This window comes from Leucoraja erinacea, chromosome 21 (genome assembly GCF_028641065.1).
Source record: "Leucoraja erinacea ecotype New England chromosome 21, Leri_hhj_1, whole genome shotgun sequence".
NCBI classification, from domain to species: Eukaryota; Metazoa; Chordata; class Chondrichthyes; order Rajiformes; family Rajidae; genus Leucoraja; species Leucoraja erinaceus.
In genome coordinates, this window is record NC_073397.1 from 37,680,423 (window position 1) to 37,699,375 (window position 18,953).

At 45.7% G+C, this 18,953-nt stretch overlaps 1 protein-coding gene across 1 annotated transcript in view; it reads right to left on the reverse strand.

The window, feature by feature from the left end:
• Window positions 1-6,073: 6,073 nt before the first annotated feature.
• l3mbtl1 (L3MBTL histone methyl-lysine binding protein 1) overlaps window positions 6,074-18,953 on the reverse strand; it is a 44,666-nt gene continuing 31,786 nt past the window's right edge. Inside the window, 7 exon segments of the mRNA XM_055652693.1 lie at window positions 6,074-7,258; window positions 9,139-9,201; window positions 10,880-10,977; window positions 12,681-12,742; window positions 15,541-15,738; window positions 16,649-16,751; window positions 17,779-17,893. Of these exon segments, the coding sequence (XP_055508668.1) occupies window positions 7,109-7,258; window positions 9,139-9,201; window positions 10,880-10,977; window positions 12,681-12,742; window positions 15,541-15,738; window positions 16,649-16,751; window positions 17,779-17,893 (789 nt within the window). The 3' untranslated portion in view covers window positions 6,074-7,108.

Below are 18,953 nucleotides of genomic sequence, written 5' to 3' on the forward strand. Positions count from 1 at the left end.
AAAGAGAATCTAGTGCTGAACTTTTAAATGAATAGAAACCATCAAATCCATGAGTAACCACTGACCTAACAATGTACAATATTTCATTTGGAAATGATTAACTTTAGTCTGTGATGAACTTGATAAAGGAATCTGTCAGAAGGAACTGCAGATGCTGGAAAAGTCAAAGGTAGACAAAAATGCTGGAGAAACTCAGCGGGTGAGGCAGCATCTATATTATAAAGGTAATAATGAATGTAATAAAGAAATCCTTGCTTTGAGTTTCTCCACCGGGAACACAATAATATTTTCAAGAGAGTTAGATTCAGCTCTTAGGGCTGAAGTAATCTGGGGAGAAGGCAGGAACGGGGTACAGATTCTGGATGCTCAGCCATGATCATATTGAATGGTGGTGCCAGCTCGAAGTGCCGAATGGCCTCCCCCTGCACCTATTGTTTATGTTTCTACGTTTAAGGTTGAGAGTCCCCAATTTACATTGAATGTCACCAGAGCCACTGAAGCAGGATAAAGTATTGGGATTGGCGCTGACTCAGTCACGGTTCCAGGAATACTGGGGCTGGCAATGTCAACAGGATTTCTCAAGACAAACCTTGATTTAATTTTTGTACAACAGTTTTATGTATTCACGTCATGAGGATTATAAGTTGCATTTGCTTCATGACTCATTGAACAATAGGAACGCTTTCTACTCCTCTAACCTGTGAACTTGTTTGGAGGGATATGGGTCAAATGTGGACAATATGATTGGCATGGATGAGGTATCTGGCTGGGTCAGCATGGACGAGGTGGGCCGAAGGGCCTGCTTCGGTGCTGCTCGTCTTTCCACAGATGCTGCCCGACCTGCTGTACTTTCCAGCATTTTCTGTTTCTGTTTTAATGTTGCAGTTGCAGATGTTGAAGTTGTGGTGAATTCAGTGACAGCAAATGTTTATTGTTCCTTCACTCAAAGAAAAGACAATCAGGAAACTATGAAATGCATAAAATATATCTTCACATTTCAAATGCTTCTAAATGCTCTTAAGTCTGAAGGCACAAAGTCAGCTAGTTAGTTGTATGCACCGTATGATCATGTTGAATGGCGGTGCTGGCTCGAAGGGCCGAATGGCCTACTCCTGCACCTATTATCTATGTTTCTATGTTTATTTTTAATTTGGGTCATAGAGTGTGGAAACAGGCCCCTCGGTCCAGCTTGCCCCATCTACACTTGTCCCACTAGCCTGCATTTGGCCCATATCCCTCTAAACCTGTCCAATCCATGTACCTGTCCAAATGTTTCATAAACGTTGCAATAGTCCCTGCCTCAACTACCTCCTCTGGCAGCTCATTCCATGCACCCAGCACCCTTTGTGTGAAAAAGTCGCCCCTCAGGTTTCTGTTAAATACAAAGACGTGCAGGTTTGTAGGTTAATTGGCTCGGTGTAAGTGTGAATTGGCCCTAGTGTGTGTTAATGTGCGGGGATCGCTGGTCGGCATGGACTCGGTGGGCCGAAGGGCCTGTTTCCGTGCTAAACTAAACTAAGATCATCCCTCAATTACCATTCCATAATCGCGGAAAGATGAGTGGGGAGAGGGCAGCTTCAGTCACGACCAGCAGGAGGCGATGTTGAGGTCCAGGCGATCCAGGGTGGACCAGATCCCACCCATGGCTGCATGCACCACTCCACCCAAGGTCCAGCCCACCCACTCCAAGCTCCCGGAACTACAGCAGGTAATGTGAGAGTGGGTGTGGGTTGGTGTTGTGTTCCTGGCACACACCTACACCTCATTCTATCTCCACTTTCTCTGGAACTGTAACAGGATATTGCAGTAACACTATACTCTGGTCTTTTCGTCTCTGCACTGCCTGTACTGTGATCCTGTACGATATGCTTACAATGGACAACATGCAAACAACGTTTTTGACTTTATCTCGACATGCATGACAAGAATAAACCAATAGCAGTAATTTATCCAACGTCATTCGGCACAAAAACATTTCAGCTATTTGTCCAACCACCCACCTTTCTCCAAGATTAAATGTCCCTCTATTTCCTCATTGGCTTCATCAGTAACTCACTCTCTTCATCTATTGAAACTCTCCACAACTAACACATTGATGTGTAGGAAGGAACTGCAGATGCTTGTTCAGACACAAAATGCTGGAGTAACTCAGCGGGCGGGACAGGCAGCATCATGCAGATATGAATGAAGATAAAATGTTATCCCCAGAACTGTTCTCCAGAATGACTGCTTGTCCATGGAGCCTGCTCCAAATGACATGTCGAGGTGCCCTGAAACATATTTGCACAGCTGCTTGCACTTTGTGCCATTTCAACTATAATCTTTTCTGAAAATTAATCACAGTTCCCAGCCTTTGTGAACATAGATATCTGAACAATGCCAAAAAGGATAAAGCCTTTAAAGTTCAAAATCATGGCCCTGAAAGTATATGTTGTTTTCAGGGGTCAGAAGGGTTTAATTGTCATATGTACCAGCGTTTAAATGGCATTCCTATCTGCTGCAGCTCAACAGGCCTGTAAATGTACCAGCACTAAGATAGAATCAAAATACAGGCAATTAATAACCCCACTAGTCCTCGTGGATTGTCACCTTGTCGTGGTGGAGAAGCTCGTGTGGACCTGAGATCCTGAGAGCGATGCCGTCTGGAGCTAGGCTCCTGGTAGGGCCACCCATGGCGGTAAGGTCGAGGGGGAGGACTCTGACAAAGAGCGATCCAACCAAGACCTCAACGGTGGAACAGGCGGAGGACGATGGCTGACCTTAGTGGAGCGTCACAACGGCAGGGAAGGCGGATGAAGGCTGCAGCAGAAAAGGGTCTCCGGTCGTCTTGGACTCCATGCCACTGGATCCTGACCCAGATCTGTCAAGGACAATGGGGTGGCTGTCTGTGCACCAGTCTCCCCACGTTAAACAAAGTCACGCACAGGCGTCCTCCAACCCTGGAGACACCCATGGTCAGCCATGGTCACAGTGAATGGCGGTGCTGGCTTGAAGGGCCGAATGGCCTACTCCTGCACCTATTGTCTATACACACAACAGACTGACCCTATGGCCACATTACATATATGTTCCAGTGAAGCCAACTAAAGTGTACCACGTGAACAGAGAATTGCAGGGAATGGCCAGGAATTTAATGCTATCATGAACAACGATGAAATGTCTTGTGTTAGAAGGAACTGCAGATGCTGGTTTATACCATAGACACAAAGTGCTGGAGTAACTCAGCGGGACAGGCAGCATTTCTGGAGAGAAGGAATGGGTGACGTTTCGGGTCAAGGCCCTTCTGTCTTTATGTTTTACCCAGCACTAAACCCCAGTAGATTGGAGATACAAGGAACTGCAGATGCTGGTTTACATTAAAAAAACATCACGTCTCTGGAGACATTTCGGGTCGGGATCCCTCCTTTGTTATGATGATAATAGATCATATAAATCCAGAACAGAGAACTCCTTTGTACATTTCTATATCTGAACATTCAGTTTAATTACTCCGCAGGAAGTATTTATCTTTAACAAGCTAAGATAAAACTCGCAGAGATAAGTTGCAAGTGCTGATTCAGAGATATATTTTCTTGCTGTGAGCTATTTACTGAGGTGTCAATTCCGCTTTGAAGCTATTTTGTGTCTTGAAACAAGCGATGGAGTATTTACATATTTACAATTGCATGCCTTTACGTTCAGTGTAAATATTCCCTATTTATTTACAAGGGCTAGGCACACCAGTTTCAGAATTGCAATTTTATTTCAGAGGTTGACAGCATTTGGATTGGAGGATGTGACGTTCGTGGGAAGATGAGTGAGGTAAATGAGGAAAGCTTTGCACCTCTATTATCAGGTCTCTGAGTGGTCCTCACATAAGCTCGGGGTCCTGATATTCCAATCTACCTCATTGTGGACATTGGATACTTTCTCTGTAACTGTAACACCACATTGCTGAGAAACTATATTCTGCACTATGGAATTTTTCCTCTTTGCCCTACCTGTTGTCTGAAGAAGGGTCTCAACCCGAAACGTCACCTATCCATGTTCTCCACAGATGCTGCCTGACCCGCTGAGTTATGGTGCAGCAGCATCTATGGAGCGAAGGAAATAGGCAACGTTTCGGAGCCAAAATCCTTATGGAAATAGGCAACGTTTCAGGCCGAAACCCTTCTGGGTTTCGGCCCGAAACGTTGCCTATTTCCTTAGCTCCATAGATGCTGCCTGACCCACTGAGTTACTCCAGCACTCTGTGAAACGTCACCTCTCCATGTTCTCCACAGATGCTGCCTGACCCACTGAGTTACTCCAACACTATGTGAAACGTCACCTATCCATGTTCTCCACAGATGCTGCCTGACCCGCTGAGTTACTCCAGCACTCTGTGAAACGTCACCTATCCATGTTCTCCACAGATGCTGCCTGACCAGCTGAGTTACTCCAGCACTCTGTGAAACGTCACCTATCCATGTTCTCCACAGATGCTGCCTGACCCGCTGAGTTACTCCAGCACTCTGTGAAACGTCCCCTATCCATGTTCTCCACAGATGCTGCCTGACCCGCTGAGTTACTCCAGCACTCTGTGAAACGTCATCTATCCATGTTCTCCACAGATGCTGCCTGACCCGCTGAGTTACTCCAGCACTCTGTGAAACGTCACCTATCCATGTTCTCCACAGATGCTGCCTGAAAAGACATATTGAACATGGTCATATGATATTAAATGCCACCGGTTGTTATGGGCAACTAGAGGAGTGGGTACCATGGGGTAGACTGCCTCATCTCACCTGGACCACAATGGAGTCATCGAGTGAAAGTGTGGAAATAGGCCCTTTGGCCAAACTTGCCCACACCGGTCAACATGTCCGAGCTACACTAGTCTCACCTGCCTGCACTTGGTCCATACCCCTCCAAACCTGTCCTATCCACGTACCTGTCTAACTTTGTTAAACTTTGGGATAGTGCCAGCCTCAACTACCTCCTCTGGCAGCTTGTTCCATTCACCCTCTGTGTGTTCACCCTTTGTGTGACATCGATTCTCACCTGGGCCACAATGTAGATCGATGATCAACAGCGGCATGAGAACATTTACCGGGATAACTGCAAAGGAATTTTTTAAAAGTTAATTATGTGCATTTATATATATATATATATATTAGAACGTTCTAATACAGCACAAGAACAGGCCCTTCGGCCCACAATGACTGTGCCGAACATGATGCCATCTCCTATCTACCTGCACATAACCCATATCCCTCAAAAGGTAGACACAAAATGCTGGAGTGACTCAGCGGGACAGGCAGCATCTCTGGAGAGAAGGAATGGGTGATGTTTCGGGTCGAGACCCTTTTTCAGACTGATGTCAGGGGAGAGGGAGATACATAGATAAGGAAATGTAAGGTGTGAAAAGGGGAATGGAGATCAAGGTAAAAATGTTGAATAGATCATAGTTTGCTCCATATCCATCCATTCCCTGCCTATGCCTATGTGAGTCACTTCAATAAAAGTCTTTCTATTGATCCACATTCATTTATGTAAGCTCCAGTTCACATTGTAAATGTTCCTTGCAAATTCTCACTATGTTTAGTACCTTTACCTCAGATGTTGCACAATTCTGAACATATCTACAATGGGCTCATTTACAATGAAAACAATTCTTACGTGATTTTATTGCACCACTGATCTGATTTTGTGACCCATGATTTCCTATGTGGGATAATGTTTCTTCATTTATGTTATAAAAGCAGTTTGATTGAACGATATTGAGTCCAATATCATCAACCATGGATTATCCGTTCACAGTACAGGTAGTTCTATGTTAAGTCACTTTTGCTTGCTCTGTCTACACGCCAGGGGCAATTTACAGAGGGGCAATTAACCTACAAACCCGCACGACTTTGGGATGTGGGAGGAAACCGGAGCACCCGGAGGAAACCCACACCGGAGGGAGAACGTGCAAACTCCACACAGACAGCACCTGAGGTCAGGATCAAATCCGGATTTACCGCTGCACCACCGTGCCACACAATGTTATGAGAAATATTCCAAAATGAGAAGGGAGGCTTCAGAAAGTAAACATAGAACAACATTATTTAAACAAAGTAATTTATTCATAATGCTTTATCCTATTTAGGGACCTTTACAGAAGAGATGAAGCAACAGTCAATACAGATCCGTGATGTCACTGCAAAGCTCAAACCAGACATGATGTGTGCACAGAACTCGGGTAGAAACACAGGGGCACGACGTGTGTGTGATTCACATCAGCTCATACATAGAAAATACACAAACAGCTGCCGGCAGTATGAGCGGAAACTTCTTGGCACCATGATAGGACATTTCTGTCACCCCTACTTTAATTCGGTAAACTCATGCAAAAACAGCAGGAGAGGGAACATTCATGTCGACTGATTTTTGACAATCATATTTAAATTCTCAGAACAATCTGGAAGTTTCTTTGCCCTCGACTGAAGCTTCCCTGGAATGTTTTCCCCAGTGTGGCACAACACTCTGACTAAAACAGCCCTGCCATCACCGCTTTCTGAAACTCAGTGTGGATGTTAGGACAGCAAGTAACTGCCCAATAATACTGAAATACACACAACATGGGCAGGTTTGAGAGTGAAACTCCACTCTCGTCAGTGTGGCAAGATAGTTCCACTCGATCCAAGTGTAAACTCACAAACAGTTAGAAAACTTGCAATCTGAGTTTTATGTCAGATTGTATAACTTTTAAACATGTACAAAATACATCACATTCTCTTCCGAGTTTTCACCTGCGACTACATTTCTCAATAATTTATTAAATAATTCAAAATAGTACTGCACCATATACTATTTGAATGTTATTTACTGTACAATAATACTTTTGATAACTTTTATAAAAGTGATTAATAATCGTGTCATTGAATTACATTTAAAATATCACAGTAAAACTCACAAATACTCGCAGTGGATTCCAGGAATGGGAATATAATCTAATCGGTAACAGAATCTGTAACTTCCCGTTCATCGTGAAGATTACTAATACAACGCGTGCCAACTTTCATCCAACTTTCTTGCCATGCAAAAACAACAATGATAATAACACAGAGTTTTCTGCGTTTCCCTAGCAGTTTTACTTATAGGATTATGTAGAACTTGAGTTCACACTGCTGTCGTCTGCGTTTTTGAACATAAGGATAGAGTTATAAATCTTCAAAGCTGGGCCAAGTTTAATACACATAATCTTCACTATATCTACTTGCGTTAACAGAAGAAAAGCTTCGCCATCGATCGACTGTAAAGAGAAAGGGCAGCATTTTAACACAGGCCAGGGCATAGATACATAGACAATAGATGCAGGAGTAGAGGCCATTCGGCCCTTTGAGCCTGCACCGCCATTCAATATGATCATGGCTGATCATCCAACTCAGTATCCTATACCTGCCTTCTCTCCATACCCCCTGATCCCTTTAGCCACAAGGGCCACATCTAACTCCCTCTTAAATATAGTGGCCTCAACTATCTTCTGTGGCAGAGAATTCCAGAGATTCACCACTCTCTGTGTAAAAAATGTTTTTTCTCATCTCGGTCCTAAATAATTTCCCCCTTATCCTTAAACTGTGACCCCTTGTTCTGGACTTCCCCAACATCGAGAACAACCTTCCTGCATCTAGCCTGTCCAACCCCTTAAGAATTTTGTAAGTTTCTATAAGATCCCCCCTCAATCTTCTAAATTCCAGCGAGTACAAGCCGAGTCTATCCAGTCTTTCTTCATATGAAAGTCCTGACATCCCAGGAATCAGTATGGTGAACCTTCTCTGTACTCCCTCTATGGCAATAATGTCTTTCCTCACATTAGGAGACCAAAAACTGTATGCAATACTCCAGGTGTGGTTTCACCAAGACCCTGTACAACTGCAGTAGAACCTCCCTGCTCCTATACTCAAATCCTTTTGCTATGAATGCTAACATACCATTCGCTTTCTTCACTGCCTGCTGCACCTGCATGCCTACTTTCAATGACTGGTGTACCATGACACCCAGGTCTCGTTGCATCTCCCCTTTTCCTAATCAGGCCACCATTTATATAATAATCTACTTTCCTGTTTTTGCCACCAAAGTGGATAACCTCACATTTATCCACATTAAACTGCATCTGCCAAACATTTGCCCACACACCCAGCCTATCCAAGTCACCTTGCAGTCTCCTAGCATCCTCCTCACAGCTAACACTGCCCCCCCAGCTTAGTGTCATCCACAAACTTTGAGATATTGCCTTCAATTCCCTCATCCAGATCATTAATATATATGGTAAATAGCTGGGGTCCCAGCACTGAGCCTTGCGGTACCCCACTAGTCACTGCCTGCCATTGTGAAAAGGACCCGTTTACTCCTACTCTTTGCTTCCTGTCTGCCAGCCAGTTCTCCATCCACATCAATACTGAACCCCCAATGCCGTGTGCTTTAACTTTGTATACTAATCTCTTATGTAGGACCTTGTCGAAAGCCTTCTGAAAGTCCAGATATAACACATCCACTGGTTCTCCCTTATCCACTCTACTAGTTACATCCTCGAAAAATTCTATAAGATTCGTCAGACATGATTTACCTTTCGTAAATCCATGCTGACTTTGACATGAAAATTAAAAAGACAAAACACAAAGTGCTGGAGGAACTCTGCAGGTCAGGCAGCATCTGTGGAGGGATTGGACACGCTAGAGGCAGGAAACATGTTCCCGATGTTGGGGGAGTCCAGAACCAGTGGCCACAGTTTAAGAATAAGGGGTAAGCCGTTTAGAACGGAGATGAGGAAATACTTTTTCTCACAGAGAGTTGTGAATCTGTGGAACTCTCTGCCTTAGGAGGCCAATTCTCTGGATATTTCCAAGAGAGCTCTTAATGATAGCGGGAAAAGACTCTTCGGCCCATTGGATCCATGCTGACCCCATCGTGTAGCTATTCACAGTAATTGACCCCATATTCACCCTCCACACAATCTCATCAACTACCCCAGACTCTAACCCACACCTTCATACAAAGGCTATACAGGTGGCCAATCAACTCACCAATCTACATGTCTTTGGGAAATAGGATCCCTCCCTCAGTCACAGGAAGAACGTGCAAACTCCTCACAGAAAGCAGCTGAGGTCAGGATTGAACTAACGCTGGCCTTACCTCCTCTTTGAAGTGCTTTGCCTGCTGTTCACAACCAGTAAGTTTCTGAACAAAGTTTCCCACCTGCAACACACAAAACACAAGTTGTGCCTTTAAATATCTATCCGTGAATAAACAGAGGCAAGCGCTTGGATTCTTATTTCATAGTCAGTTGCAGTTAAATATTTTAAATCACTCTGAACAAAGTTAATTAAAACTGGACCATCAGGTCATGAGGAATAAAGGCAGAATTAGGCCATTCGGCCCATCAAGTCTACTCCGCCATTCAATCACGGCTGATCTATCTCTCCCTCCTAACCCCATTCTCCTGCCTTCTCCCCATAACCTCTGTCACCTGTACTGATCAAGAAACATCAAGCAGTGCCAAGGAGAGAAGTGTCGGAGTCACAAGGAGCTCCAGACGCTGGAACATGGAGCATAAGCAAAGTGCTGGAGGAACTCAGCGGGTCAGGCAGCATCTGTGAAAGGAATGGACAGACAACGTTTCGGGTCGAGACCCTTCCTCGGGGCTCATGACCCCTCCAGGCACAGTTCAGAGAATTATGAATTTAAACAAAGACAACCTATAGAGGCCCAGGTGTGGAACTGGAATCACCAATTGTACAATCAGGCAGATAAAAATGCTGGAGAAACTCAGTGGGTGATGCAGCATCTATAGATGCTGTCTCCATAGATGCTGCCTCACCCGCTGGACTTTCATATGAAGAAAGACTGGATAAACTCGGCTTGTACACGCTAGAATTTAGAAGGTTGAGGGGGGATCTTATAGAAACTTACAAAATTCTTAAGGGGTTGGACAGGCTAGATGCAGGAAGATTATTCCCGATGTTGGGGAAGTCCAGAACTAGGGGTCACAGCTTAAGGATAAGGGGGAAGTCTTTTAGGACCGAGATGAGAAAATCATTTTTCACACAGAGAGTGGTGAATCTGTGGAATTCTCTGCCACGGAAGGTAGTTGAGGCCAGTTCATTGGCTATATTTAAGAGGGAGTTAGATGTGGCCCTTGTGTCTAAAGGGATCAGGGGGTATGGAGAGAAGACAGGGATGGGATACTGAGTTGGATGATTAGCCATGATCATATCGAATGGCGGTGCAGGCTCGAAGGGCCGAATGGCCTCTACTCCTGCACCTAATTTCTATGTTTCTATGTTTCTCCAGCATTTTTATCTTCCTTCGATTTTTCCAGCATCTGCAGTTCCTTCTAAAACATACAATCAGGCAGCTTTAGTCCAGAACAATGGATCAGGTCAGTCCCTGGCAACATAACATATTTCAGAATAAAAGGACATACCTTTAGAATGGAGATGAGGAGGAATTTCTTTAGTCAGAGGGCGGTGAATCTGTGGAATTCTTTGCCACAAACGGCGGTGGAGGCCAAGTCAATGGATATTTTTATAGCAGAGATTGACAGGTTTTTGATTAGAATGAGCATCGAAGGTTATGGGGGGGTGGAAGATTGCAACCTTCACATGGTCCGCCCTGTTTTGACTAATGGACGTGCACAAACGGAAGATCAAATAGAACAAGTTGTCCAACAACTTTAGGCTGAGCATGCCACACGAAAGAAGAAGAAGAAAGGTAAAGGGGAGAAGGCAGGAGAATGGGGTTGAGAGGGAGAGATAGATCAGCCATGGTTGAACAAACTAACTCAATGGGCTGATTGGTGAACTTCTGCTCCTAGAACGCATGAGTTTTTATTTAAACGGTGACATTCTCGCTGCTTTCCCTTCGTTTTTCTTACCTCCTCGATGGTCCATTTGGCCACCTTGTTGGCACTGATCCCAGCGACACCTGGAAGCAGCTTGCAGTGTTGTTCCCAACACACGGACAGTGAACGAGCTGCATGTGGGCAGGCAACAGGACAGACAGGCCCTTCAAACGTCGATTAGAGTCGTAGAGTGATACAGTGTGGAAACAGGCCCTTCAGCCCAACTTGCCCACGCCGGCCAACATGTCCCAGCTATACTAGTCATAGAGTGATACAGTGTGGAAACAGGCCCTTCAGCCCAACTTGCCCACGCCGGCCAACATGTCCCAGCTACACTAGTCCCACCTGCCTGCGCTTGGCCCATATCCCTCCAAACCTGTCCTATCCGTGTCTGACGGTTTCCTAAACGTTGGGATAGTCCCTGCCTCAACTACCTCCTCTGGCAGCTTGTTCCATACACCCACCACTCTTTGTGGGGTGGGGAGATTGCAACCTTCACGTGGTCCACCCTGTTTCGACGAATGCAATCAACCTGGCGTGCACAATCAAATAAGATCAAATAAAACAAGTTGTCCTCCAACTTTAGGCTGTGCACGCCATACACAAGAAGTAGAAGACCACCCTCTGTGTGACAAAGTCACCCCTCAGGTTCCTATTGAATCTTTTCCCCTTCACCTTGACCCATTGATGATCAATGTAGGACTTGTAGCATCCCACATTGTGGCATGTCTAATAACATCTAGAACACCAAGATGGCCATGGGTAATTCAGCCCCTGTTAAACGTCTGGTCCCTTCTAATTCTCATAAACATTTATTTTATTTTCTGGACTTAGGTTGAAAGGCTTTTTTTTTTAGATAGGAGGAAGACCCAACTGTATTTGAGACATGTAGGAAGGAACTGGTTTAAACCGAAGATAGACACAAAAAAATGGAATAACTCAGTGGGTCAGACAGCAACTCTGGAGTAAAGAAATAGGTGATGTTTCAAGTCTGAAGAAGGGCCCCTACCCAAAACGTCACCTATTCATTTTCACCAGACATGCTGCCTGACCCGCTGAGTTACTCCAGTTATTTGTGTCGATATTGCATTTGTAACATGATAAATTGTTGATAATCGCATTAATGTATAAACTAAATTAACAAGTATACTCGTCTCTGAAAGGGAAGAGGGGAATTCAAAACCAAAATAAAAGAGCTCAAGGAATAAGGTGGGAATGATTTGTCAGGTCTTGTGTGCGTTCATTCATGGGACACTTCAATTAAGGAAACTGGACAACATCTAGTTTTCATCCATGGTTTCCACAAAAGGTACCAACTTCTGGATGTACCACCTTGGTGCTCAGGTAACTGTATGGTGAAACTGGAAATGACAAACTCTGTGAGTGTATGTTCATGCTCATATAATTGACAATAGGTGCAGGAGTAGGCCATTCGGCCCTTCGAGCCAGCACCGCCATTCAATGTAATCATGGCTGATCATCCCCAATCAGTGCCCCGTTCCTGCCTTCTCCCCATATCCCCTGACTCCGCTATCTTTAAGAGCCCTATCTAGCTCTCTCTTGAAAGTATCCAGAGAACCTGCCTCCACCGCCCTCTGAGGCAGAGAATTCCTACAATAGCTGTAAGCTCGCTCCTTGACAACACTTTAAATAGGTGAATATTCTCTGCATGAACTGACGGAAAACAGACTGACGGGCTGTGACGTTTGTCGACTGAAATGTATACCCTTCTGAATAGATGTGGTGAAACCCTACACACACTAGCGTGCAGCCCAGTCGAATAATAAATAAATTAAATAACACCGCCTGCAGTGGGCCTTGCGTTACAACTCACTTTGAAAGCTGACTTTCAACTCGTCTTGCTGGAGTTTGTGGTACTTGGGAGGCCGGCCAATTCTGTTCAAAAGACAAACAGCAGAAGGTTTAAGGAAGGTAGATTAAAATCTCCCCAAGCTAGAGTTTCTTTCTGACTGTGTAGGCCGCCACAACTCCCGATCAGATCCCAGCAGAATCAGCTTTTGATGTTGATTTGAATATTGGACTTCCAAGTGACCAGGCTTCTACCCATGTGCTGTAGAGCAGAGATATGTTTACAAACCGGTATTGCTGCTCCAAGTACCAATGTGTGAAGTAAGAACACCTCCGCTCAGTCAACCTCGGCCTACCTGATCTCCCGGTTGCTAAACACTTTAACGCCCTAACCCTCCCATTCCCACACTGGTATTGTCCACGTGGACTTTGGACAAGGCTTTTGACAAGGTCCTGCATGGTGAAGATGACATCACAGGGGAACTGAAGGACGTTCTTCAGAATTAATGGACGATCTTTCAGGAAGGAGATGAGGAGAAATTTCTTTAGTCAGAGGGTGGTGAATCTGTGGAATTCTTTGCCACAGACGGCTGTGGAGGCCACAAGTCAGTGATATCTTTAAGGCAGAGATAGATAGATTCTTGATTAGTATGGGGTCAGAGGTTAAGGGGAGAAGGCAGGAGAATGGGGTTGAGAGGGAGAGATAGACCAGCCATGATTGAATGGCAGAGTAGACATGATGGGCCGAATGGCCTAATTCTACTCCTGTCATGTATGACCTTGTGAACCTAATTTGAGAAAGGACATTCTTCTATTGAGGGAGTGCAGCGTAGGTTCACCAGGTTAATTCCCGGGATGGCAGGACTGACATATGATGAAAGAATGGGTGGTCTTGGCTTGTATTCACTGGAATTTAGAAGGATGAGAGAATATCTTATAGAAACATATAACATTCTTAGAGGATTGGACAGGCTAGATGCAGGAAAAATGTCACGATGTTGGGAAAGTTCAGAACCAGAGGTCACAGTTTAAAAATAAAGGTTAGGTCATTTAGGACTGAGATGAGGAAAATCCTCTTTACCCAGAGAGTTGTGAATCTGTGGAATTATCTGCCACAGAAGGCAGTGGAGACCAATTCACTGGATATTTTCAAGAGAGAGTTAGATTTAGCTCTGGGGCTAACAGAATCAAGGGATATGGGGGAAAAAAGCAGGAACGGGGTACTGATTTTGGATGATCAGCCATGATCGTATTGAATGGTGGTGCTGGCTCAAAGGGTCGAATGGTCTACTATTTTTCTCCGCCTGTACTTACCTCCACTGATCTACTGGTCCTCTTTATTTCCTACAAATTTGACAAATTGAAAGGAACTGACCCAAAACATCGCCTGTCCTTCATTCCCTCCACAGATGCTGCCTGACCCTCCTGAGTTCCTCCAACATTTTGTGTTTGGCTAAAGCAATTTGATTCAGTGCCTGTGTGTAAATATATTAAAAGCAGTGCATGTAATCTGGGTGGCGATAGGAACAAATAGTTAACATCCTGTTGACCAGCTGAAGCAGAGCGAACTATATGGGGCTCAATGATGAAGAGCCCCAGCTAAGGATGACAGAGAGCTCTCTGTTCCCCCCTGACCCTCGAGGTTAGCTGTCCTCGCCAGTGAAGACCTTTAAGTTGCTGTGTTGATCACCAAACAGCAAATCTGTGCACTATTTTTTAGTTAGATGGTTTTTCATCTTAATTTTGTACGCAACACTGTCTGCACAAGAAGCTGATGGAATATTGGTGAATAAACTGCCTACTGTTTCTCTCAATTACTTTATTGTTCTGACATGTTTTAATATTTGTTTAGTTTTCTTTTGCTGAGTTTGTCTATAAGCCAATGCAGAATAAGTTTATTTTTCTTTTTAAATAAATAAGTGCAGTAATGTACCATAATGCATGGATGAACATAATGTGTGTGTTGGCGATATACAGAGGGCCAACAAACAGTGGAAAAGCAGAGGGACTTGAGCAGACTGACGCAAGGGTCATGTTAACACACTTCCAATGTGGTGGAAGATGTTGATGACAGAATGGGTCGACTGGGCTTGTATTCACTGGAATTTAGAACGATGAGAGGGGATCTTATAGAAACACATAAAATTCTGAAAGGATTGGACAGGCTAGATGCAGGAAAAATGTTCCCCATGTTGGGGGAGCCCAGAACCAGGGGTCACAGTTTAAGATTAAGGGGTCGGCTATTTAGGACTGAGTTGAGGAAAAACTTTTTCACCCAGAGAAATGTGTCCCTGAATCAGGCAGCGTGCAAGAGAATGGAAGAAAGTGGGACAGGTTTTGTTGAGATAAGATTGGATCAGCCACAATCTTTTGAAGAGCAGATAAGTTGCAAGGGAATGATTGACCTCCAGGTCCTCCAGTTCCTTGTGGCCTGATTCCAAAAACAAATTAATAACATCATCGAAACATTTCCTGCAGTTCATAAAACAATTAATTCTTTGTAAAGTGTATTTGGATGTTGTTTTAGGAAGGAGATGAGGAGAAATGTCTTTAGTCAGAGGGTGGTGAATCTGTGGGATTCTTTGCCACAGAGGGCTGAAGAGGCCACAAGTCAGTGGATATTGTTAAGGCAGAGATAGATAGATTCTTGATTAGTGCAGGTGTCAGGGGTTATGGGGAGAAGGCAGGAGAATGGGGTTAGGAGGGAGAGATAGATCAGCCACGACTGAATGGCAGAGTAGACTTGATGGGCCAAATGGCCTCATTCTTCTCCTATCACATGACTAAATGGGTCTGAGGGGGTGGAACCATCAAACATGCCTAAATCCCCATTACTGCATCTTGCAGTTTGTCTGGCTGTGTACACTGGCATTTATCACGATTACCTCCCGCGATGTCTTGATTTCTTTCTTCGTCCAAATGACAAGAAATCTCTTTTTCGAGATGACCCCTCAGCGTTCGACAGATCCAACTTTATCTTGGCTTGATTCTTCTCGGCCAGTGGGCAGCCTGACAACCGGTGGTGGCCAATGAATTTCCCAGTGACGTGGCCTGAGCCATCGCAGCCCGGTGTGGGGCACTTCCTGCGGTGAGAGAGAGAGAGCAAGACAAGTGGTGTCATTGTACATTTGTACGTTACACACCCGCTCTGGAACAAACCTTTCACCACCAAGTTTGTACCAACTTACAGCAAATAAATACAGTCAGCACCATTCTACCGTTCCTTCCAAAACCTGTTCCGTTAAATATTTACCCAATTATCAGTTTTACGCCGTAGTTGAGGTGTCCGGATCGGACCCGGCGGCGATAGTGGAGAGGTTGGTGCGGCGGTCAATGGTGGCGTTGACCGATGGACGAGGACGGACACGTGGAAGTGAGGAGGGGCCGTTGTGGGGGAGGGGCCGCCACGAGAGAGGGGGACAACAATGGGGGTCCCAGCAGGGACACTGTACATGGTGTAACTTTGTTGCTGCCCTTTATGTGGCCACTATTTGCATACCTTGGACAATAAAGTATTCACTCACTCACTCATTCACTCACTCATTCATTCATTCTCTCACTCACACTCATTCATTAATTCACTCAATTCATTCACTCACTCATCATCACTCACTCATTCATTCATCCATGCATTCATTCATTCACTCACTCATTCACTCACTCATTCACTCATCATTCACTCATTCATTCATTCTCTCATTCATTCATTCATGCATTCATTCATTCACTCACTCACTCATTCATTCATTAATTCATTCATTCACTCATTCATTCATTCATTCACTCATTCATTCACTCACTCACTCATTCACTCATTAATTCATTCATCATCATCACTCATTCATTCACTCACTCACTCACTCATTCACTCACTCATTCACTCACTCATTCACTCACTCACTAATTCACTGAGCTACAGTGTTGTGTTGGGTGTTGAGGGCAGGTTAGAGCAAGCCTGACCCACAGAGATGTTACTGAGTGACCGGCACCTACCGGTGATGAGTGGTGTACTTTGACCCTTTGCCGTGACCGATACTCTTCCACACCGGTGGTGGGCAGCGCTTCAGCCCGGGATCGGCTACGGAATCTGTAGATTCTGCAACAGAAACCCGCATGTTAAACCCTTGTTACCCCAGCGCCACTGCTGATCAATATCACCCCCCAACACACTCAGTCTGGATTGGATTAGAGGTAAAATACTGACAAATATTAAACTTATTCTTACTCCGTGCTCTTTTGATTTTTAATGGAGACCGTGTGTTCAAACAAATGAGTCTGAGAAGGGTCCCGACCCAATACGTCACCTATCCGTGTTCTCCACAGATGCTGCCTGACCCGCTGAGTTACTCCAGCACTGTGAAACGTCACCTATCCATGTTCTCCACAGATGCTGCCTGACCCGCTGAGTTACTCCACCACTCTGTGAAACGTCACCTATCCATGTTCTCCACAGATGCTGCCTGACCCACTGAGTTACTCCAGCACTCTGTGAAACGTCACCTATCCATGTTCTCCACAGATGCTGCCTGACCCGCTGAGTTACTCAGCACTCTGTGAAACGTCACCTATCCATGTTCTCCACAGATGCTGCCTGACCCACTGAGTCTCCAGCACTCTGTGAAACGTCACCTATCCATGTGAGGAGGGAGGAGGGGAGGGGGGGGGCGGGGAGCGTAGATAAGGGGGGGAGGGAGAGTGGGGGGAGGAGAGGTGGGGGGGGGGGGATGGAGGGAGGGAGAGGAGGGAGGTGGAGGGGAGGGAGGGAGTGAAGTCGAAGGGAGGGGAGGGGAGGGGAGAGGAGGGGGAGGGGAGGGGAGAGGAGGGGTAGGGGGGAGTGGAGGAGAGGGGAGGGGGAGGGGAGGGGAGGGGAGGGGAGGGGAGGGGAGGGGAGGGGATGGGATGGAGCTGAGGGAGGGGATGGGCTGGGAGGGGAGGGGAGGGGACGGGGGAGGGGGAGTGAGATGGAGGGGGGGGAGGAGGGGGAGTGAAGTGGAGTGGAGGGGGGGAGTGAAGTGGAGGGGGGGGAGGGGAGGGGAGGGGAGGGGAGGGGGGGGGGGGGTAGGGGAGGGGAGGGGGGAGGGGAGGGCAGGGGGAGTGAAGTGGAGGGGGGGCACCAGACTCACTGACTGGGTGGTGGAGTACATGTCCCGTCTTGTGACACCAGTCTGCTGGGTGTAGATCTGCATCATCAGTGTCCACCCAGTAGCTGTACGCATGGTTGCATCCGTCAAAGCTGATCTGTGGTGAGAGTGGAGAGCAGTTAATTGTCACAGCTGCTGACAAGGGAACAATTACATCCTCGCCCCCCCCAGAGGCAAACACAGCACTCGTAGAGAAACACCAATGGGCAAAAACAAGTTTCTTCTTTTCCCGCACATAATTTTACATAATTTGCTGCCTAATAACCTACCTAATTACCTAATAAAGACCACACTTTACCCCCAACACTGTACAAGTGACAATAGTCCAAAAAATTGTTATTTTCTGTGAAATGATTTACATAGAAACATAGAAAATAGGTGCAGGAGGCCATTCGGCCCTTCGAGCCAGCACCGCCATTCATTGTGATCATGGCTGATCGTCCCCTATCAATAACCCGTGCCTGCCTTCTCCCCATATCCCTTGACTCCACTAGCCCCTAGAGCTCTATTTAACTCCCTCTTAAATCCATAAGAGAGAGTTAGATAGAGCTCTAGTGGCTAGTGGAGTCAAGGGATATGGAGAGAAGGCAGGCACGGGTTATTGATGAAATATAGCACAGAAACAGGCCCTTCGGCCCAACCTGTCCACACTGACACACATGCCCCTTCCATGCCAGTCAAAGAACCATTGACAATGACATCCCATAGCCACTGTATCGAGTTTAATACAGAGTTGTATGAAGTGTTGCATCTCGGAAAGTAAAACCCGGACCTTCACAGTGAATGTCCGGGCTCTGGGGAATGTTGTGGAGCAGAGAGATCTAGGAGTGCAGGTACATAGTTCCCTGAAATTGGCCACTTCTCGTGGCCAAGATGTCTTCCAGCACATTGGCCTTCATCAGTCAGAGTATTGAGTATAGAAGTTGGGAGGTCAGTTGTACAAGGCATTTGTGAGGCAACATTTAGAGGATAGGAAAGATGTTGGTAAGCTGGAAAAGATTTACGAGGATGTTGCCAGGACCCAAGGGCCTGAGCTATAGGGAGAGGTTGAGCAGGCTGGGACTATTGCATGAGGCACTGGAGCGCAGGAGGATGAGGGGTGAAGAATATGATTTATTATGGATGGAGAGTGGCATCGTTAATTCAGAAACAAGGGT